The following is a 23,995-nucleotide window of genomic DNA, read 5'->3' on the forward strand; positions in this document are numbered from 1 at the left end:
CTGAGCCCTTTGGCTGCTCAGGCATCTCTACAACCCGGTATTTATTTTTCTATTATAAGGTGACTATGTCAAAAAGCACTCTAACTTCGAGATGATTCTTGTCTTGTTCAATCTGGCTCTGCTACATGATTATCACCAAGTTATCACCTAAGTCTTCTAATCCACGATTTAGTCATTGTGACTTTCTCTTACAGAAACTCAGGAAAATGCTTATGTCCTAGGAAAACCTCCTCTATAATAATCTTGGATAGTTTGTCTATGCTTCATATATTCTAAAAGGCATAAATTTCATTTTAGGTTACGTAAAAAATGACTCAGTGGTTAAAGGTACTTGTTTACAAAGTTCATTTAGGTCGGTCAAAATGTCTTTAATGTATGTTAAAATTAGGTGGGTTCAGTTCAAGTATTGCCAGCTTTTGAGCTATTCTGAAGCTGTATTAATAAAACAGTCTCTGTCAAAGTTTTACTAAAGCAAATATCTCATTTCTGGTATCTTAAGTTCATTGCATATGCATATATTGATACTTACAACATGTTCTCTGCTCTAGAATACAACCTCATGTTAAAATGATCTTCATAAAAGAAAAATGATCTTAAACTCTGCTGTTGTGCTTTGTTCTTGTTCAGGATAATTGGAACTTACAAAGGTATACATACTGGCAAATGATGTTTTCAAACACAGATGAGAAGATGCTATAGGTTCTTGTCTTTTTCTGTCATAAAATTTCTACATCAAGCCAACTGACTTAAAGTTGTTGATTAAATATTGTTTTCACAACTTCTAACATGTAAAATATTGTTTCCAGGTTTCCAGACCATGTTTCTATGGCCTGCCTGTACTAATAACTGACAGATACTAGAAGGATAAAATGTGTTCCAGATATGGCTTACATTGTCTGTCACCTGATAAGTAAACTTAAATGTTGGTCAGAATGTCTTACCATATCTGTTGTGTTATCCAGATATATTCTATACTTATTTTTAGTTAAGTTTTTATCTTTATTTATTTATTTGACAGAGAAAGAAACACAGAAATTGGTAGGTAGAGAGAGAGAGACTGGGTGCACCAGGACCTCCAGCCACTGTATATGAACTCCAGATGTATGCGCCCCCTTGTGCACCTGGCATAGGTGGGACCCACAGAGTGAAACCGGGTTCCTCTGGCTTTGTAGGCAAGTTCCTTAATCACTAAGCCATCTCTCCAGCCCCCTGTTCTGTACTTCTTTAACTAAACCAGTTTTGCTAATCAGATGAGTGCAGCCAAGAGATACAGTATAGATTCCTAACACCAGCGTAAAGAATACAGCATCCTCAGCCAATTGCAATGCCTGACATGGCAGAAGGGACCCAGAGGGACCCCTCAAGTTCAAGCGTTAGAGGACAACTGCCCCTTACATGAAGACTAGAGCCCTGATCTAGTCACCACAGAAGCTAACTAGTCTGCACATGGAAGAAGCTTGAGGAATCTACAGCCTTGCTCAAGTAGCAGTCCTGGAAACACACTGGTTCACGCAGGGCAGAAGCCTGAGGAGTTCAACATGGGATAATGGGGAAATGGACATAATGTCCATCAATCCTACTGGGTTTTTCTGTGCCTTGTTCAAAACATTTATCTGCTTCTTCTAAGAGCTTGTTCCCAACTAAGGTCTATACATTAGAGATAGTCAGGGCCATTCTAAGGATCCTGGCTTTTTCCATTTTCATGCCCTTTCCTCATGTTCATCATGGTTCTTCCATTGGCTCTTACATCTCAATAGGACAGTCAAGTAAAATTCCAAACACTCCTGCAGGACTAGCAAATGGTTAACATCTCTTATGATACCAACTAGGTGATGTCTCTTGATATATCTATAAAAGACATCAAAAAGGGGAGAATTGACCAAATTGAAGGTCCTCTTTGCTCTTCTGTGCTGATCAATGTTTTACAAACACCTCAGATTCTAAGCTGATAAGATTGCAAACAACTTTGTCCTGTTTTTTTTTTTTTTTTTTTTTAATGTTGTTGAGCTAGGGACTCACTATCCTAGGCTGACCTATAAATCCCTATGTAGTCCTAAGTCTCAGGGTGGCCTTAAACTCATGGTTTTCCTCCTATCTCTGCCTCCCAAGTTCTAAGTTTACAGGCATACTCCACCACACTCAACCTGTCCTGTCCTTATCATAAACGTACACAGCTCTGTCACTGAGTTCCATCATGGGTTGGCATGATATCTTATAAGAGAAAAGTATGGGTCAAACACCCCTGAACAAAGTTTTCTGTTCTATATTTGTATATCCTGATCACTGATTCCTAAGGAATTTTTGATTGTGACAGGAAATCACATAACATTCGAAACTTGTAAACCAGCAATAGTGTAAAGAATTCAAAGTGATGACTGCCTTGAATCTGACAATGGCCTGTCATAGTGTTTATAAAACTTCTGCGCTATCAGAGCTCAGGATTCAGGCTTTGGAAGTTAATCCCATGAGTCCATGTTTAAATGAATGAATTTTCTGATTATCCACTGTATTCAAGCTGCCATTTTTATATGGGCCAGTTTTGCAAAACAAATCAATGATGGAGAGTCGAGCTGTTACTCTTAAGGAAGGAATGAACCTAAATTCCTATAGAAAATTAACCATGAGGAGTAGCGGTGGGAGGCACTCTAAAAAAAAGTTCTAAAATACTTGTTTGGGCATTCCTTTCTTTAATTTATTTTTATCTTTATTTATTTATTTGAGAGTGACAGGGAGAAGGAGGGAGAAAGAAAGAGAGAGAGAGAATGGGCACGCCAGGGCTTCTAGCCACTGCAAAGGAACTTCAGACGTGTGTGCTTTCTTGCGCATTGGGCTAACATGGATCCTGGAGAATCGAGCATCAAACACGTTTCTTAGGCTTCACAGAGAAGCGCTTGACTGCTAAGCCATCTCTCCAGTCCTGGGAATTCTATTATCAACAATAAATTCAAGGTTGAGAAATATTAAAAATTGGCCGGGCGTGGTGGCGCACGCCTTTAATCCCAGCACTCGGGAGGCAGAGGTAGGAGGATCGCCATGAGTTCAAGGCCACCCTGAGACTACAGAGTTAATTCCAGGTCAGCCTGGACCAGAGTGAGACCCTACCTCAAAAAACAAAAACACACACACAAAAAGAAATTGAAAGCTAGCTGGGTGTGGTCATGCACACCTTTAATACCAGTTCTTGGGAGTAAGAGGTAGGAGGATCACCAGGAGTTCGAGGCCAGCCTGCATCTACAGCATGACTTCCAAGTCAGCCTGGGCTACAGTGAGATATTAACTCAAAATGAAAACAGTTAAATCCCTGCAAGTTCAGGGTAGGGTGTGTCCTACACTTTAGAAAATCTGTGCTTGTCAGTCCACACCTTCTAATGCCTTGGTGAATCCACCACTTGGAGGAGAAGGGTGTGGTCTTCAGAAACTTAAAAGCATGATTCTGAGGAGTAACTTCATGCTTCTCCAGAACTATTGCACTTAGGTTGAGCTGAGCTGTGGAGAGGACTGCATTCAAGGTGAGGTGAGCATCTGCACAGAATTTATCCAGAACTTTCATTGAACAACACAAAATGCAGTAGTGCTATTACACATAAGTTGCATTATAGTATACTATAGTTTCTTTTATTTAGTCTTCTTTCTTTCCTTTTTTAGTTGAACTTTTTGTAAGATCTCATTACAACTCCAGGCTGGCCAGTCATTGGATACTCTTCTCACTGACCAGAGTGTTGTAATTTCAGGTCCTTATACATTATTTTTTGATTTAGGGTCTTCCTGTAACCCAAGAATACCTGGAATTGACAATGTAGTCTCCGGTTGAAAACAACTTCCAGCAATCCTCTGACCATTGCCTACTGAGTGCTGGAATGAAGGCATGCAGCAACACATCTGCCTGTACTACTTTACTTAAAAAAATTTTTTTGTTAGTTTTTTTTCCCAAAGGTTCTAACTGTAGTTTAGTTTGGCCTATAATTGGCAGTGATTGTCCTACCTCATCCCATCAGTGCTATTATATTAAAGGTGGGGAAGCCATAACTGGCTGTAGGGTTCTTGTAAATGAAGAATTTAAAAATTTTTTCAATACTTTAAGTTGACTTCATTTTGTCCTGGGTCCTTTGGCTTTGCAGGCAAACACCTTAACCACTAAGCCATCCATCCAGCACCACCACCACCCCCTTTCTTAATTGAAGGCAATGAACAATAGGAAGACCCAAGACTCATCAAATGATGAGATGAACACAAAGCCCCGTGGGTAGCAGTCAATGTTTCATCTCTCCCACAAGACCATGGTCAGGGAACATTCAGAGGAGGTGTCAGGAAAGAATATGCTGCTTGCTCTCACTACCAGCCAGAAAAAAACTTCTTAGTGGAATGGTAGGAGATGCTGATAAGACTCAAACACCACAAATAAGAGGATGTTAAGAGCTTGCAAGAAATGAAGCTAGGCATGGTGGCACACATTTAGTCCTAGCATTCAGGAGGCAGAGCTAGGACAATAGCTATAAGTTTGAAGCCAGCCTCAGAGTACATAATGAATTCCAGGATATCCTGGGCTAGAGTGAGACCCTACCTTGAAAAACAAAAACAGAAAGAAAGAAAGAAAGAAAGAAAGAAAGAAAGAAAGAAAGAAAGAAGGAAGGAAGGAAGGAAGGAAGGAAGGAAGGAAGGAAGGAAGGAAGGAAAGAAAGAAAAAAGAAAGAAAGAGGGAAAAAATAAAAAGGAAGAAAGAAATAAAAGATAGAAAGATAGGAAGAAAGAAAGAAAGAGAGAGAGAGAGAGAGAAAAGATAGAAAGAAAGAAAGGAAGAAAGAAAGGAAGGAGATATTCTATCATATCCCTTTATGGGTAGCCTTATGGTCTAAGAGAGCTTGTGTTGCCACTGCCTAGATGAAGGCTATGTTCAAAGTATTGATCAAGCTGGTTCCTCCTCTCAAGTGCTAGGATTAAGAGTGTGAGGCATCACACCAAGGAAAATCCTGTGCTCCCAATAATCCCCTAAATTGCCTGGTGCTGGGATTAAAGGTGTGACCCGCCACACCCAGCAGGATCCTGTTTTTCGCAATAAACCTCTAAATTTCTTGGTGGACTTCCTTTTATAAAACAAGCATTAAAAGCTCAGCAAGGACAAATCTTAATTACCTTTTTAGCATGTAATAATTATGATTACCTTTTTATCTATTGTTAAATTCTAAATTACTAGCTCACAGCAATCCACATTTAAATCTGATTGTCAATTTCCTTTTATGTTCTAGTTTTTAGAACATAGAATTTTTTACAAAAATCTTAGAACTGCATGCTACCAAAAATCTTAGACAAAAGAGAAAACTAAAACTGTTTGATGTTAGGAAAGTAGACATTTTTAAATATTTTTACGTATTTATTTGAAAGAGAGACACAGAAGAGGCATAGAGAGAATAGGTGCACTAGGGCCTCTAGCTACCTCAAACAAACTCCGAAAACATGCAGCCCCTTGTGCATTCGGCTTGATGTTGGTACTGGGGAGTCAAACCTAGATCCTTAGGCGTCACAGGCAAGTGTCTTAACAGATAAGCCATCTCTTCAACCCAAATAGCCATTTCTTTTAAAGACAAGATGTGGAACACATATGATGTAAATCTGCTTTTGTCTGAGATCAAGGGAGTGCTAACCCTTTTCCCAGAATCCAGCTTAGTATGAATTAAATAGTAACAAGTCGAAGCCATGTGGTCTTTCCTTGCGGGGTCTACCTCTGCATTCCTCCTCGGCACCATTTGCTACCAAGAATGGGTCCAATTCCTGAATGGACTGGTCACTCTATGAAGGCCCCCATCACTGCACATAGGGTTTCATCCACGTGAGCAGCAGTCTGCACACACTGCACTGCATGACTCCTAGACCACTGGCAGAGTGTAGTCTATCTAGATCTCTGAGGAACTTGATTATTTCTGAAGGGTACTGTGTGAGCTGCCATTCAAAGCCAGGGAAGGAGTCTAACAAGGAAAGGATAAACGAAAACCAGCCTGGAAGGTCAGCTGTTCTTGGCATGGCAGGGGCATCCCCTGGTCAGGAGAGCAAGGGAGGTATCGAAAGTTGTCCCCCCTCCCCCAACTTCCAGTGACTCCAGGTCCCTGCTCCACTATGTGGCTAGGGTTACAGGCACTCATGGCCATATCCAGCTGTGGGTGTGTATTCTGTTCATTTTCCATGTGGTTTCTAGTTTCAAGTTCTCAGGCTTTCCTAGGAAGCACACTGAGCATTCTCTTCAGCCCCTTAATCTTTATATTAAGTAAAAACTTTGTATGGACGCATCATGCGTTGGTACCATCATTTCCCTCCTCCCTGCCCCCATTTCACCGAGGGTCCTCCTCTGTGTGGGATTGTTGGCACTCACCATGGAGGCATGGATTATGAGTTGCAACAGCCACAGTCTTTGTGTGTCAGGGAAGGGTAATGCCTCTGTCTATTTGCTCCTACCTAGTGGATGTTGCACAATTCCTGCACCCTCTTCCACAGAATATCCTGAGCCTTAATGAGAGTATAAAGCCTACTCTAGGTTTGAGATCTTAGAACATTCTGGATTATGGCTTTGGTATGTTTTGAGCATCCTCTGTGTCTATTGCTATTCCCTAGTGTGGGAAGTCAGGTTTCACTTCCCTTCCCCTTAAGCTTTCTATCCCCACTATCTGTCCCTTGAGTTGCCTGTCAGGTATGCCTGCAACTCACACTGTTCCAGGTTGGGAACAAAATATGAGGGAGAACATGTGGCAATTGTCTTTCTGTCCTTGTATGAGTTCACTTAGTATGATCTGTTCCACATTCATCCATTTTCCTATGAACATTTTCCCCAGGAAAGAGAGAATTCCACTCCACTTTTGAAGCTCAGGAGTGAATTTCTCAATGAGTATTTTTTTTTTAAATTTTTTTTAATTATTTATTTATTTATTTGAGAGCGACAGATACAGAGAGAAAGACAGATAGAGGGAGAGAGAGAATGGGCGCGCCAGGGCTTCCAGCCTCTGCAAACGAACTCCAGATGCATGTGCCCCCTTGTGCATCTGGCTAACGTGGGACCTGGGGAACCGAGCCTTGAACTGGGGTCCTTAGGCTTCACAGGCAAGCGCTTAACCGCTAAGCCATCTCTCCAGCCCATCAATGAGTATTTTTATTAACCAATGATGTAGGATCTAGATGTTGCCCTGGCCTCAATCCTGGCAGAATAACATGGGAAGGGATAAACCAGGCCTCAACCTGGGTATTTACTACCTAAGAGTTTGGAAAGGTCTTGGCTTTAACAGGAAAAGTTGATTAAGTTATGCAACTTCTCTGGACTACACAAACCTAATCAGGGCGGGGCATAAAGGGTGTTCCTATAAAAGCTTCCCAATTGAGAAGGGTGTCTGCTCAGACATTAGGAGCTGGCTGCAGTGTTGGTATCTGGGCGAATCACAGCTGCCATCCTGAGAGAAGAGGGGAGACTGCACCTCAGAAGCAAAGGGTGTTCCTTGCTGTAGGACTTGCTAGAGCATCTACAGGTGAGTCAGTGTCCCACATTTCTACATTTGTCTTTCTAAAACAGAAAACTGTAGTAAGTCTAGTTCACACAAATGATGTAATTTGGGGGATGAGAAGATTGCTGAGGAGGAGAACAAGGGACTTACTTGTACAGCTTTCTGTCCTAGAGTTCAAATTCCCCAGTATCATCTTCAATCCAGATGAAAAATGTGGGGGCAGGCTTTTAGAATTTGCTTGTAGAGACCTGAGGCCCTGGTGTGCCAGTGATGTTCCTCACAAGTTTTTAAAAATATCTTTAACTTATCATTCTACTAAGGCTTTTAACATTTACTGTTGTTTGACAATTGATAGTAATTCATGTTTTATATTGATGTTGTGTTCCTTGTCCATCTAAAGTTTGGATTTATGGCCATGTCAGCCTGGGCCAGAGTGAAACCCTACCTTGAAAAACCAAAGGAAACAAATAAAGAAAAACGCAATAAAGGCCAGATGTGATGGTGCATGCCATTAATCCCAGCACTCAGGAGGTAGAGTTAGGAGAATTTTTGTCAGTTCAAGGCCACCCTGAGACTATGTAGAGAATACCAAATTGGCCTGAGCTAGACTAAGACCCTACCTCAAAAAACAAAACAAGAAAATAAGTAAATAAATAAAGCCTTGATTTATGGAAGAGGCTATCCTACTGGCTTTATTTGGGTACAACGGAATTGTACCAAGGCCAACAGGTTTTGAAAGATTTGTCAGATAATTAATTTTTAAAAGTTTAAGTACAAATAATTTTTTATTAATTTAATTTGTGAGGGAGAAACAAAGGCGGGAAGCGACAGACAGACACAAAGGGAGACACACACACAGATAATAAATGGGCATGCAAAGGCCTCTAGCCACTGCAAACAAACTCCAGATGTATGGCTCATTTTGTGCATTTGGCTTTTCATTTACTTTTATTTATATATTTGCAGACACACCGAGAGAGAAAGAGGCAGAGAGAAAGAGAGGGTGCTGCAGGGCCTAAAGCCAGTGCAAACAAACTCCAGATGCATGCGCCCTTTTGTGCATCTGGATTGCGTGTGTCCTGGGGAATCCAGCCTCGAACTTGGGTCCTTAGGCTTCACAGGCAATCACTTAACCACTAAGCAACCTCACCAGCCCACAATAGTTCTTTTTTTTTTAAAAAAAATTATTTATTTATTTATTTGAGAGAGAGAGAGAGAATGGGCACACTAGGATCTCCAGCCACCTCAAATGAACTCCAGATATATGTGCCACCTTGTGTATAGGGCTTATGTGGGTACTGGAGAATCAATCCTCCAACCAGGGACTTTAGGCTTCACAGCAAGTGCTTAACCATTAAACCATCTCTCCAGCCCCCTTCCCCCAAGATAGTTCTTTTAACCACTAAGCCATCTTCCCAGTCCTACATTCAGTTTTTCCAAAGGCAGGCCCTCTTAACATGTGACAAAAGGAGGCTGAAGTGAATAGAAGGGCTTCGATATTGTAAAACACAAGCAAGTTTTCTTCCTTTCACTTTTCTTTGTGAAATAAATGCCCACAATAGACGAGGTCAACCTGGAACTCACTCTAGAGTCCAGTTTCTCATGCAGTTCAAGGTCATCCTACCTCTGCCTCCTGAGGGCTTAGATTAAAGGTGTGCTCCCCCACTGCTGAATAACAAATTTCATTACACGGGGGAAATTTTCAATATATGTTGCAAAAGTCAAGTAATCATATGTGGGACACATTGGCAATGAGGTGTGATGGTTCTCCTAAACCACAATGAAAGGGATTAACGTTCTTTTCTCTTCTCCTCAGACATACAGAATCACACACTGCGGAACTACAGGAGTGAGTGACCTGGTCACACGCGAGTGTGAGGAGATTCGAGACCCTGTCGAGGTGTTTGCACAACAGAGACATTTTTAGTGGCCCAGTTTCAAGCTGGACATGGCGTCATCGCACAACCAAGGACACTGGTCCACAAAAGACACTCTGAAGTTACTGGAGGGCATGGAGGAGAACCTGCCACCCAACGACCGCCGAGCATTCCACAAAACACAGGCAGCTCTGGACTGGGGGAAAATAGCTTTTGCAGGTTTTACAGGAGAAACGTGCAGACTCAAGTGGCAGGAGTTGTCTCACGAACTGAGGAAGGTGCGCACACTGTCAGAGTTAGTGAAGGAAGCTAAGGAACAGGTGGAGCAAGGCCAGGCCAGCAGGAAGTACAAGAAGCACCCCGACTTCCCCAAAAGGCCCCTGACAGCCTACCTGCGCTTTTACAAGGAGCAGAGGGCCCAGTGCCTCCGGATGCACCCTGAGCTCAACAACAAGCAGCTGGCCCGAGTCCTGTCGGAGAAGTACAGGCAGCTCCCGGAGCAGGCCCGGCAGAGGTACGCGCAAGAGTTCCAGAAGGAGAGGGAGGACTTTGAGAAGAAAGTGGCTCAGTTCCGGGAAGAGCACCCCGACGTCGTCCAGCGTGCTGGGCGATCTGGGGTGCCCGCGAAGCACCAAGGCAGAGTCCCCACAAAGTTGCGAGGACCAGCGCAAAAGGACAGCGCTCGTCCAGAAACGGATGGACGGCCCGCCGCGCGGAAATCTCTGGCCGAACCCGCGAAGCCCCCCATGAGCGGCTTCCACAAGTTTCAGCAGGACTCGTGGTCGAGCGGGGAGCTGTGTTACCTGCCCGTGCGGGAGCGCATGGTGGAGATTGGCAGGCGCTGGCAGCGTGTGCCCCCGAGCGTGAGGGGGCGCTACCAGAGGCAGGCCGAGGAGATGCAGCAGCAGTACTGGGTGGACCTGGACGCCTGGCTCAGGACTCTGTCGCCCGAGGACTACGCTGCCTACAGAGAGGCCCAGGCCACGTGCGGGAAGCGGAAGTGCACCATGGTGACAGATGGCCCCAGCCCCAAGTTCATGAGAAGAGATCCCCAGCGCTCCTCAGCACAGGAGCTGCCACAGCTTCCCAGGGACGAGCGGGGGCCCCTGCCTGCGGGGTCAGACTCCTCAGACACCACTGTGGTCCAGGAGGGGGGCTCCCCGACACCAGGCGAGAGGGGGATGGGAGATGGGACCCGGGCCCAAGGGACCAGCTCCTCAGATCTCCAGGGCAGTGGAGATGAAGAAGAGGCCAACAGGAGCTCTGAGGACAGTCTGTGTGATTCATCGTCCTAAGGGGAATCCTCAGACTTAGACTCTATTTGAGACTGTTCTCCTATATTGTCCTATCACAACCCTCCCAGTCTGAAGTTCTGGGAATTCCTGTTAGACAAAGGGATACCTCAGTGGAGTATTTCAAGCTTTTTTCTAAATAAATATTTTTTCTTGACATATAATAAAATTTTCAGGTATGTTATTTGCCTGCATGTTGTATAACAGGTGTGGTGTGTGTTGTATTCTTGTGTCCACGCTGATGTGCACCCTCAATGTATTCACTTAGGGAAGCCAGGGGTTACAATGGCTGTCTCTGCCTTCCATTGTGTTCCATTAGAAAGACTATTTCACTAACTCCAGAACTGCCATTTTCGGTCAGATTGACTGATTAGCAAGCCCTGGGTATTTCTCTAGTCTCCACTCCCCCCATGATTGAGATTACAGCTGTTTGGCCATACCTACCTCTTTACATGCATGCTGGAAATTGACTGGAAAAAGCAGGCCCTCACGCTTTGCCCAGCATGTGTTGAGTCATCTCCCTAGTCCTAGTTACAGTTCTGGTAATTGAGTTTTTCAAAATTCAAAGAATGGTGGATGGAATGTGTAGTACCTTGTTCAGAGCCAGCAGTAATGAATTGTTATCTTGTAAGAGTCAGAACATATTCAGTGCTGACAGTCCTCCAGTATTTAATGATGAAAGCACTCAGTCTTCTTTCTAATAAGGAAAGCAGTGTGTGGGAATGTGGGATATGGTGTGTTGTTTAGGGTGAATGAAAGGAAGAATGCAGAAGGGAAGGTATTCATTTCGGGCTGACCACCATGTGTGGATGACACTGTTCACACTTCAGAACTCCGTAGAAAAGGACAGGACAAAAAAATGCATCTGAAAGGAGACTTACTGAGATCAAGTGGAGGGTCTGTCACTTCCCTCCTGGTGTTCCAAAGAGAACTTAGGTTTGCATGATCTGACTAATGTGTACTCTCTCTTCAATCCTCTCTGTTTTAGACAGAGTCTCATGATGTAGTCAAGGCTGACCTTAAAATCTTTTTTTTTTTTTTTTTTTTTTTTTTTTTGGTTTTTCAAGGTAGGGTCTCACTCTAGCTCAGGCTGACCTGGAATTCACTATGGAGTCTCAAGGTGGCCTCGGACTCACAGCAATCCTCCTATCTCTGCCTCCCGAGTGCTGGGATTAAAGGCGTGCACAACCACACCTGGCTTAAAATCGTTCTTTTTAATAGTATCTTTAAAAGTTTCAGTATGCAATTGAGGCTGACCTGATCCATTTCCTCAGTTTCCCTAGTGCTATTATTACAGGCATGCACCTCCACACACAACTCCTGGGGATCACTTTTCTAACCTGAACTTTGGCAGTTCTTATAGATTAACTGAATTGAGAGGTGAGGGGAAAAATGGAAGCTAAGAAAAAAATCTACGGTGTTTGAAGTCTATGTAGTGGTATAGGAAACTGATCAGAAGTCAATAGTAACACTTATGATGTCTTCAACCCAGAGAGAGTTCAGCACATCCCTCTAGTTGTGATTCATTATTTTTTATTAAGCTTAAGTCTTTTCAGGACTCTTGAGACACAGAAACCCTGGGAGAGGCATACTTAAGTTGACTGCAGGGACAACTAGAAGTGCCATGTGCACTTATGATGGGCACCTGGTGTCTCTGGGGGTGAAAAATAACACTCCTGGAACAACCATCAAAGGCACATGATGCTATAAATATAAAAGCAACAAAAACCAGGTGTTGTGGCACATGCCTTTAGTCCCAGAATTTAGGAAGCTAAGTTAGGAAGATTGCTATGAGTTTCAGGCTTAGGGATACAAAGAGAGATCCATGTTATCCTGGGCTAGAGCGACACATGAAGACACAAGTGTGTGCTCTTAGGACAGTGGGTCTGATTCCACTTTCTCAAGGGACTCCTCAGACTTAGTCTCCATTTGAGATTATTCATATCTTAGATTGTTTTTTCTTTTTCCCAAAACCCTCCTTAGGTGGTGGCACATGTCTTTAATCCTAGCACTAGAGAGGGAGAGTTAGGAAGATGGCTATGAGTTCAAGGCCAGCCTGGAACTACATAGTGAATTACAGGTTAGCCTGGACTAGAGTGAGACTCCACATCTAAAATCCAAAACAATAAAAAAAATAAAACCCTTCTAAAGAAATGCTCAGGCCATCCCTATTAGAGTGAGTGATACCTAAGTGAGATATTATTTAACATCTTTTTCCAAATAAATAATTATTTTTGGCATATAATAATATTTTAAATTCTTTGGGATTTTTTGCCTTGTTTGTCTAGTATGTGTGGCATACAGTAGGTACGTTATGTTGTGTGGTATAAACATGTGTATATGCAGATGTACACCTCAAATGCTTTCACATTGGTAGCCCAGAAATTAACATTGAGAGTCTTGCTGCTCATCTCTTAGTTTTCTTAAGTAAGAGTATCACCCAACCCAGAATTGCCAGTTTACAGTCAGAATGACTAACTAAGAAGCCCTGGTGTTTCTCAAACCTCCATTCCCCACATGAATGATATTACAGCCCTGGGGACAGGCCTAGCTTTTTACAAAATTATAGGAAAAATCAGGTCCTCTCAGGCTCTTTTTGCTTGCCCACCAAATGTTATTGTTTTTTTGAGCCATCTACCTCGTCCCAGTTACACTTCTTTATTTTCATTTTTTAATTAATTATTTTTGGTTTATTTTTATTTATTTATTTGAGAGCAACAGTCAGAGAAAGAGGCAAAGAGAGAGAAAGAGAGAAAGAGAGAGAGAAAGAATGGGCACTCCAGGGCCTCCAGCCATTACAGACGAATTCCAGATGCATGCGCCCCCTTGTGCATCTGGCTAACATGGGTCCTGGGGAATCGAGCCTCGAACCAGGGTCCTTAGGCTTCACAGACAAGCTCTTAACTGCTAAACCATCTCTCCAGCCCCCAGTTACACTTCTTATACCTCTGAATCCTTTATAGTCCTGTGGATGTTGGATGGAATGTGCAAAATCTTTTAAAGAGACAGCAGTGATAGTTTCTTGTCTGTAGGAAACAGGTGCTGTATTGAAAGCAAGGGGGATCTGAACTTCTTCAGGCTGATACCTCTCCACATTTTAAGGATGGAAGCACTCTGTCTTCTTTGTCATAAGGAAAGCAGTGGGTGTTAAGAAGTAGAGCTGTAGGGCTGGAGAGATGGCTTAGTGGTTAAGGTATTTGCCTGCAAAGCCAAAGGACTTAGGTTCGATTTACCAGGACCCAGGTAAGTCAGATGCACAAAGTAGCTCATGCATCTGGAGCTCATTTGCAGCATCTGAAGGCCCCTGTGTGCTCATTCATTCATATTCTCTCACTCCCTCTCTCCTTCTATGTCTCTTTAAAAAATATTTTTTTAAAAAAAAGAGAAAGAAAATAGAGCTCTAAGTGGAGTGTGGTAGCATGTCTTTAATCCCAGCACTCACAGGATGAGGTAGCAAGATTGTCGTGAGTTGCAGGCCAGACTTGGCTACAGAGTTAGGTCCAATTTCACCTAGGCTACAGGGAGTCACAGCTTCAGAAACAACAAAACACTGAGTGAGTGCCACTGGCAAACCCTCCATTTATGGAATTCCCGTGAGAATAACCTAGGAAATCTTAGTATCTTTTTTTTCTTCTTCTTTCCTATTTTTTGGAGGGAGTTTAGTGGGATTGATTTTTAGCCTTTTTCTTTTTAAATTTTCATTAGCCAGTGGACAGCCCTTAAGAGAGAAAGATCAATTAATTCCCCATTATACCCATTAGGTCTACTTTATAAAATCTTTTCTCTACCTAGGGTCTTATGAAGGAATACAGTAAATGCCTCTTAAATAATTCACTCATTTTCGAAAAGTTTCCTTTTCTCTCCACTCTTAAGTACATCTAGACCTTGATGAAGCTCACAAAGTATAAATAGGATGTGTTGATGCTAGGGTGAATGCTACATTAGACTGAATTTCAGGAATATTTGCTTATGATTTGCTGGTTTGTGTGTTTGTGTGTCTGTGTATAAGGAGGGATTATTTATAACTTCCTTCACTGATAGATGAAAAAAATTATTATACCTGTTAAAATGTTTTATTTATTTAATTATTTTATTTGAGAGAAAGATATCTATATATCTATATCTATGGAATTGGCATGCCAATGCAAACTCTAGAGGTATGTGCCACCTTGTGCATCTGGGTTATGTTGGTCCATGACCATTGAACCTGAGCCCTTTGGCTGCTCAGGCATCTCTACAACCCGGTATTTATTTTTCTATTATAAGGTGACTATGTCAAAAAGCACTCTAACTTCGAGATGATTCTTGTCTTGTTCAATCTGGCTCTGCTACATGATTATCACCAAGTTATCACCTAAGTCTTCTAATCCACGATTTAGTCATTGTGACTTTCTCTTACAGAAACTCAGGAAAATGCTTATGTCCTAGGAAAACCTCCTCTATAATAATCTTGGATAGTTTGTCTATGCTTCATATATTCTAAAAGGCATAAATTTCATTTTAGGTTACGTAAAAAATGACTCAGTGGTTAAAGGTACTTGTTTACAAAGTTCATTTAGGTCGGTCAAAATGTCTTTAATGTATGTTAAAATTAGGTGGGTTCAGTTCAAGTATTGCCAGCTTTTGAGCTATTCTGAAGCTGTATTAATAAAACAGTCTCTGTCAAAGTTTTACTAAAGCAAATATCTCATTTCTGGTATCTTAAGTTCATTGCATATGCATATATTGATACTTACAACATGTTCTCTGCTCTAGAATACAACCTCATGTTAAAATGATCTTCATAAAAGAAAAATGATCTTAAACTCTGCTGTTGTGCTTTGTTCTTGTTCAGGATAATTGGAACTTACAAAGGTATACATACTGGCAAATGATGTTTTCAAACACAGATGAGAAGATGCTATAGGTTCTTGTCTTTTTCTGTCATAAAATTTCTACATCAAGCCAACTGACTTAAAGTTGTTGATTAAATATTGTTTTCACAACTTCTAACATGTAAAATATTGTTTCCAGGTTTCCAGACCATGTTTCTATGGCCTGCCTGTACTAATAACTGACAGATACTAGAAGGATAAAATGTGTTCCAGATATGGCTTACATTGTCTGTCACCTGATAAGTAAACTTAAATGTTGGTCAGAATGTCTTACCATATCTGTTGTGTTATCCAGATATATTCTATACTTATTTTTAGTTAAGTTTTTATCTTTATTTATTTATTTGACAGAGAAAGAAACACAGAAATTGGTAGGTAGAGAGAGAGAGACTGGGTGCACCAGGACCTCCAGCCACTGTATATGAACTCCAGATGTATGCGCCCCCTTGTGCACCTGGCATAGGTGGGACCCACAGAGTGAAACCGGGTTCCTCTGGCTTTGTAGGCAAGTTCCTTAATCACTAAGCCATCTCTCCAGCCCCCTGTTCTGTACTTCTTTAACTAAACCAGTTTTGCTAATCAGATGAGTGCAGCCAAGAGATACAGTATAGATTCCTAACACCAGCGTAAAGAATACAGCATCCTCAGCCAATTGCAATGCCTGACATGGCAGAAGGGACCACAGGGACCCCTCAAGTTCAAGCGTTAGAGGACAACTGCCCCTTGCATGAAGACTAGAGCCCTGATCTAGTCACCACAGAAGCTAACTAGTCTGCACATGGAAGAAGCTTGAGGAATCTACAGCCTTGCTCAAGTAGCAGTCCTGGAAACACACTGGTTCACGCAGGGCAGAAGCCTGAGGAGTTCAACATGGGATAATGGGGAAATGGACATAATGTCCATCAATCCTACTGGGTTTTTCTGTGCCTTGTTCAAAACATTTATCTGCTTCTTCTAAGAGCTTGTTCCCAACTAAGGTCTATACATTAGAGATAGTCAGGGCCATTCTAAGGATCCTGGCTTTTTCCATTTTCATGCCCTTTCCTCATGTTCATCATGGTTCTTCCATTGGCTCTTACATCTCAATAGGACAGTCAAGTAAAATTCCAAACACTCCTGCAGGACTAGCAAATGGTTAACATCTCTTATGATACCAACTAGGTGATGTCTCTCGATAATATCTATAAAAGACATCAAAAAGGGGAGAATTGACCAAATTGAAGGTCCTCTTTGCTCTTCTGTGCTGATCAATGTTTTACAAACACCTCAGATTCTAAGCTGATAAAATTGCAAACAACTTTGTCCTGTTTTTTTTTTTTTTTTTTTTTTAATGTTGTTGAGCTAGGGACTCACTATCCTAGGCTGACCTATAAATCCCTATGTAGTCCTAAGTCTCAGGGTGGCCTTAAACTCATGGTTTTCCTCCTATCTCTGCCTCCCAAGTTCTAAGTTTACAGGCATACTCCACCACACTCAACCTGTCCTGTCCTTATCATAAACGTACACAGCTCTGTCACTGAGTTCCATCATGGGTTGGCATGATATCTTATAAGAGAAAAGTATGGGTCAAACACCCCTGAACAAAGTTTTCTGTTCTATATTTGTATATCCTGATCACTGATTCCTAAGGAATTTTTGATTGTGACAGGAAATCACATAACATTCGAAACTTGTAAACCAGCAATAGTGTAAAGAATTCAAAGTGATGACTGCCGTGAATCTGACAATGGCCTGTCATAGTGTTTATAAAACTTCTGCGCTATCAGAGCTCAGGATTCAGGCTTTGGAAGTTAATCCCATGAGTCCATGTTTAAATGAATGAATTTTCTGATTATCCACTGTATTCAAGCTGCCATTTTTATATGGGCCAGTTTTGCAAAACTAATCAATGATGGAGAGTCGAGCTGTTACTCTTAAGGAAGGAATGAACCTAAATTCCTATAGAAAATTAACCATGAGGAGTAGCGGTGGGAGGCACTCTAAAAAAAAGTTCTAAAATACTTGTTTGGGCATTCCTTTCTTTAATTTATTTTTATCTTTATTTATTTATTTGAGAGTGACAGGGAGAAGGAGGGAGAAAGAAAGAGAGAGAGAGAATGGGCACGCCAGGGCTTCTAGCCACTGCAAAGGAACTTCAGACGTGTGTGCTTTCTTGCGCATTGGGCTAACATGGATCCTGGAGAATCGAGCATCAAACACGTTTCTTAGGCTTCACAGAGAAGCGCTTGACTGCTAAGCCATCTCTCCAGTCCTGGGAATTCTATTATCAACAATAAATTCAAGGTTGAGAAATATTAAAAATTGGCCGGGCGTGGTGGCGCACGCCTTTAATCCCAGCACTCGGGAGGCAGAGGTAGGAGGATCGCCATGAGTTCAAGGCCACCCTGAGACTACAGAGTTAATTCCAGGTCAGCCTGGACCAGAGTGAGACCCTACCTCAAAAAACAAAAACACACACACAAAAAGAAATTGAAAGCTAGCTGGGTGTGGTCATGCACACCTTTAATACCAGTTCTTGGGAGTAAGAGGTAGGAGGATCACCAGGAGTTCGAGGCCAGCCTGCATCTACAGCATGACTTCCAAGTCAGCCTGGGCTACAGTGAGATATTAACTCAAAATGAAAACAGTTAAATCCCTGCAAGTTCAGGGTAGGGTGTGTCCTACACTTTAGAAAATCTGTGCTTGTCAGTCCACACCTTCTAATGCCTTGGTGAATCCACCACTTGGAGGAGAAGGGTGTGGTCTTCAGAAACTTAAAAGCATGATTCTGAGGAGTAACTTCATGCTTCTCCAGAACTATTGCACTTAGGTTGAGCTGAGCTGTGGAGAGGACTGCATTCAAGGTGAGGTGAGCATCTGCACAGAATTTATCCAGAACTTTCATTGAACAACACAAAATGCAGTAGTGCTATTACACATAAGTTGCATTATAGTATACTATAGTTTCTTTTATTTAGTCTTCTTTCTTTCCTTTTTTAGTTGAACTTTTTGTAAGATCTCATTACAACTCCAGGCTGGCCAGTCATTGGATACTCTTCTCACTGACCAGAGTGTTGTAATTTCAGGTCCTTATACATTATTTTTTGATTTAGGGTCTTCCTGTAACCCAAGAATACCTGGAATTGACAATGTAGTCTCCAGTTGAAAACAACTTCCAGCAATCCTCTGACCATTGCCTACTGAGTGCTGGAATGAAGGCATGCAGCAACACATCTGCCTGTACTACTTTACTTAAAAAAATTTTTTTGTTAGTTTTTTTTCCCAAAGGTTCTAACTGTAGTTTAGTTTGGCCTATAATTGGCAGTGATTGTCCTACCTCATCCCATCAGTGCTATTATATTAAAGGTGGGGAAGCCATAACTGGCTGTAGGGTTCTTGTAAATGAAGAATTTAAAAATTTTTTCAATACTTTAAGTTGACTTCATTTTGTCCTGGGTCCTTTGGCTTTGCAGGCAAACACCTTAACCACTAAGCCATCCATCCAGCACCACCACCACCCCCTTTCTTAATTGAAGGCAATGAACAATAGGAAGACCCAAGACTCATCAAATGATGAGATGAACACAAAGCCCCGTGCGTAGCAGTCAATGTTTCATCTCTCCCACAAGACCATGGTCAGGGAACATTCAGAGGAGGTGTCAGGAAAGAATATGCTGCTTGCTCTCACTACCAGCCAGAAAAAAACTTCTTAGTGGAATGGTAGGAGATGCTGATAAGACTCAAACACCACAAATAAGAGGATGTTAAGAGCTTGCAAGAAATGAAGCTAGGCATGGTGGCACACATTTAGTCCTAGCATTCAGGAGGCAGAGCTAGGACAATAGCTATAAGTTTGAAGCCAGCCTCAGAGTACATAATGAATTCCAGGATATCCTGGGCTAGAGTGAGACCCTACCTTGAAAAACAAAAACAGAAAGAAAGAAAGAAAGAAAGAAAGAAAGAAAGAAAGAAAGAAAGAAAGAAAGAAGGAAGGAAGGAAGGAAGGAAGGAAGGAAGGAAGGAAGGAAGGAAAGAAAAAAGAAAGAAAGAGGGAAAAAATAGAAAGGAAGAAAGAAATAAAAGATAGGAAGAAAGAAAGAAAGAGAGAGAGAGAGAGAGAAAAGATAGAAAGAAAGAAAGGAAGAAAGAAAGGAAGGAGATATTCTATCATATCCCTTTATGGGTAGCCTTATGGTCTAAGAGAGCTTGTGTTGCCACTGCCTAGATGAAGGCTATGTTCAAAGTATTGATCAAGCTGGTTCCTCCTCTCAAGTGCTAGGATTAAGAGTGTGAGGCATCACACCAAGGAAAATCCTGTGCTCCCAATAATCCCCTAAATTGCCTGGTGCTGGGATTAAAGGTGTGACCCGCCACACCCAGCAGGATCCTGTTTTTCGCAATAAACCTCTAAATTTCTTGGTGGACTTCCTTTTATAAAACTAGCATTAAAAGCTCAGCAAGGACAAATCTTAATTACCTTTTTAGCATGTAATAATTATGATTACCTTTTTATCTATTGTTAAATTCTAAATTACTAGCTCACAGCAATCCACATTTAAATCTGATTGTCAATTTCCTTTTATGTTCTAGTTTTTAGAACATAGAATTTTTTACAAAAATCTTAGAACTGCATGCTACCAAAAATCTTAGACAAAAGAGAAAACTAAAACTGTTTGATGTTAGGAAAGTAGACATTTTTAAATATTTTTACGTATTTATTTGAAAGAGAGACACAGAAGAGGCATAGAGAGAATAGGTGCACTAGGGCCTCTAGCTACCTCAAACAAACTCCGAAAACATGCAGCCCCTTGTGCATTCGGCTTGATGTTGGTACTGGGGAGTCAAACCTAGATCCTTAGGTGTCACAGGCAAGTGTCTTAACAGATAAGCCATCTCTTCAACCCAAATAGCCATTTCTTTTAAAGACAAGATGTGGAACACATATGATGTAAATCTGCTTTTGTCTGAGATCAAGGGAGTGCTAACCCTTTTCCCAGAATCCAGCTTAGTATGAATTAAATAGTAACAAGTTGAAGCCATGTGGTCTTTCCTTGCGGGGTCTACCTCTGCATTCCTCCTCGGCACCATTTGCTACCAAGAATGGGTCCAATTCCTGAATGGACTGGTCACTCTATGAAGGCCCCCATCACTGCACATAGGGTTTCACCCACCTGAGCAGCAGTCTGCACACACTGCACTGCATGACTCCTAGACCACTGGCAGAGTGTAGTCTATCTAGATCTCTGAGGAACTTGATTATTTCTGAAGGGTACTGTGTGAGCTGCCATTCAAAGCCAGGGAAGGAGTCTAACAAGGAAAGGATAAACGAAAACCAGCCTGGAAGGTCAGCTGTTCTTGGCATGGCAGGGGCATCCCCTGGTCAGGAGAGCAAGGGAGGTATCGAAAGTTGTCCCCCCTCCCCCAACTTCCAGTGACTCCAGGTCCCTGCTCCACTATGTGGCTAGGGTTACAGGCACTCATGGCCATATCCAGCTGTGGGTGTGTATTCTGTTCATTTTCCATGTGGTTTCTAGTTTCAAGTTCTCAGGCTTTCCTAGGAAGCACACTGAGCATTCTCTTCAGCCCCTTAATCTTTATATTAAGTAAAAACTTTGTATGGACGCATCATGCGTTGGTACCATCATTTCCCTCCTCCCTGCCCCCATTTCACCGAGGGTCCTCCTCTGTGTGGGATTGTTGGCACTCACCATGGAGGCATGGATTATGAGTTGCAACAGCCACAGTCTTTGTGTGTCAGGGAAGGGTAATGCCTCTGTCTATTTGCTCCTACCTAGTGGATGTTGCACAATTCCTGCACCCTCTTCCACAGAATATCCTGAGCCTTAATGAGAGTATAAAGCCTACTCTAGGTTTGAGATCTTAGAACATTCTGGATTATGGCTTTGGTATGTTTTGAGCATCCTCTGTGTCTATTGCTATTCCCTAGTGTGGGAAGTCAGGTTTCACTTCCCTTCCCCTTAAGCTTTCTATCCCCACTATCTGTCCCTTGAGTTGCCTGTCAGGTATGCCTGCAACTCACACTGTTCCAGGTTAGGAACAAAATATGAGGGAGAACATGTGGCAATTGTCTTTCTGTCCTTGTATGAGTTCACTTAGTATGATCTGTTCCACATTCATCCATTTTCCTATGAACATTTTCCCCAGGAAAGAGAGAATTCCACTCCACTGTTGAAGCTCAGGAGTGAATTTCTCAATGAGTATTTTTTTTTTAATTTTTTTTTTAATTATTTATTTATTTATTTGAGAGCGACAGATACAGAGAGAAAGACAGATAGAGGGAGAGAGAGAGAATGGGCGCTCCAGGGCTTCCAGCCTCTGCAAACGAACTCCAGATGCATGTGCCCCCTTGTGCATCTGGCTAACGTGGGACCTGGGGAACCGAGCCTTGAACTGGGGTCCTTAGGCTTCACAGGCAAGCGCTTAACCGCTAAGCCATCTCTCCAGCCCATCAATGAGTATTTTTATTAACCAATGATGTAGGATCTAGAGGTTGCCCTGGCCTCAATCCTGGCAGAATAACATGGGAAGGGATAAACCAGGCCTCAACCTGGGTATTTACTACCTAAGAGTTTGGAAAGGTCTTGGCTTTAACAGGAAAAGTTGATTAAGTTATGCAACTTCTCTGGACTACACAAACCTAATCAGGGCGGGGCATAAAGGGTGTTCCTATAAAAGCTTCCCAATTGAGAAGGGTGTCTGCTCAGACATTAGGAGCTGGCTGCAGTGTTGGTATCTGGGCGAATCACAGCTGCCATCCTGAGAGAAGAGGGGAGACTGCACCTCAGAAGCAAAGGGTGTTCCTTGCTGTAGGACTTGCTAGAGCATCTACAGGTGAGTCAGTGTCCCACATTTCTACATTTGTCTTTCTAAAACAGAAAACTGTAGTAAGTCTAGTTCACACAAATGATGTAATTTGGGGGATGAGAAGATTGCTGAGGAGAACAAGGGACTTACTTGTACAGCTTTCTGTCCTAGAGTTCAAATTCCCCAGTATCATCTTCAATCCAGATGAAAAATGTGGGGGCAGGCTTTTAGAATTTGCTTGTAGAGACCTGAGGCCCTGGTGTGCCAGTGATGTTCCTCACAAGTTTTTAAAAATATCTTTAACTTATCATTCTACTAAGGCTTTTAACATTTACTGTTGTTTGACAATTGATAGTAATTCATGTTTTATATTGATGTTGTGTTCCTTGTCCATCTAAAGTTTGGATTTATGGCCATGTCAGCCTGGGCCAGAGTGAAACCCTACCTTGAAAAACCAAAGGAAACAAATAAAGAAAAACGCAATAAAGGCCAGATGTGATGGTGCATGCCATTAATCCCAGCACTCAGGAGGTAGAGTTAGGAGAATTTTTGTCAGTTCAAGGCCACCCTGAGACTATGTAGAGAATACCAAATTGGCCTGAGCTAGACTAAGACCCTACCTCAAAAAACAAAACAAGAAAATAAGTAAATAAATAAAGCCTTGATTTATGGAAGAGGCTATCCTACTGGCTTTATTTGGGTACAACGGAATTGTACCAAGGCCAACAGGTTTTGAAAGATTTGTCAGATAATTAATTTTTGAAAGTTTAAGTACAAATAATTTTTTATTAATTTAATTTGTGAGGGAGAAACAAAGGCGGGAAGCGACAGACAGACACAGAGGGAGACACACACACAGATAATAAATGGGCATGCAAAGGCCTCTAGCCACTGCAAACAAACTCCAGATGTATGGCTCATTTTGTGCATTTGGCTTTTCATTTACTTTTATTTATTTATTTGCAGACACACCGAGAGAGAAAGAGGCAGAGAGAAAGAGAGGGTGCTGCAGGGCCTAAAGCCAGTGCAAACAAACTCCAGATGCATGCGCCCTTTTGTGCATCTGGATTGCGTGTGTCCTGGGGAATCCAGCCTCGAACTTGGGTCCTTAGGCTTCACAGGCAATCACTTAACCGCTAAGCAACCTCACCAGCCCATAATAGTTCTTTTTTTTAAAAAAAATTATTTATTTATTTATTTGAGAGAGAGAGAGAGAATGGGCACACTAGGATCTCCAGCCACCTCAAATGAACTCCAGATATATGTGCCACCTTGTGTATAGGGCTTATGTGGGTACTGGAGAATCAATCCTCCAACCAGGGACTTTAGGCTTCACAGCAAGTGCTTAACCATTAAACCATCTCTCCAGCCCCCTTCCCCCAAGATAGTTCTTTTAACCACTAAGCCATCTTCCCAGTCCTACATTCAGTTTTTCCAAAGGCAGGCCCTCTTAACATGTGACAACATGTGCTTCGATATTGTAAAACACAAGCAAGTTTTCTTCCTTTCACTTTTCTTTGTGAAATAAATGCCCACAATAGACGAGGTCAACCTGGAACTCACTCTAGAGTCCAGTTTCTCATGCAGTTCAAGGTCATCCTACCTCTGCCTCCTGAGGGCTTAGATTAAAGGTGTGCTCCCCCACTGCTGAATAACAAATTTCATTACAC

At 42.1% G+C, this 23,995-nt stretch overlaps 1 protein-coding gene across 1 annotated transcript; it reads left to right on the top strand.

Moving 5' to 3' along the window:
* Nucleotides 1–9,426: 9,426 nt before the first annotated feature.
* On the top strand, nucleotides 9,427–10,650 carry LOC123459468 (upstream-binding factor 1-like protein 1). Its single transcript, XM_045146090.1, has one exon. It carries the CDS (start codon nucleotides 9,427–9,429, stop codon nucleotides 10,648–10,650), a length of 1,224 nt encoding a protein of 407 aa, XP_045002025.1.
* The last annotated feature ends 13,345 nt before the right edge of the window (nucleotides 10,651–23,995 follow it).

The sequence above is a fragment of the Jaculus jaculus genome, chromosome 3, assembly GCF_020740685.1.
Source record: "Jaculus jaculus isolate mJacJac1 chromosome 3, mJacJac1.mat.Y.cur, whole genome shotgun sequence".
NCBI lineage: Eukaryota > Metazoa > Chordata > Mammalia > Rodentia > Dipodidae > Jaculus > Jaculus jaculus.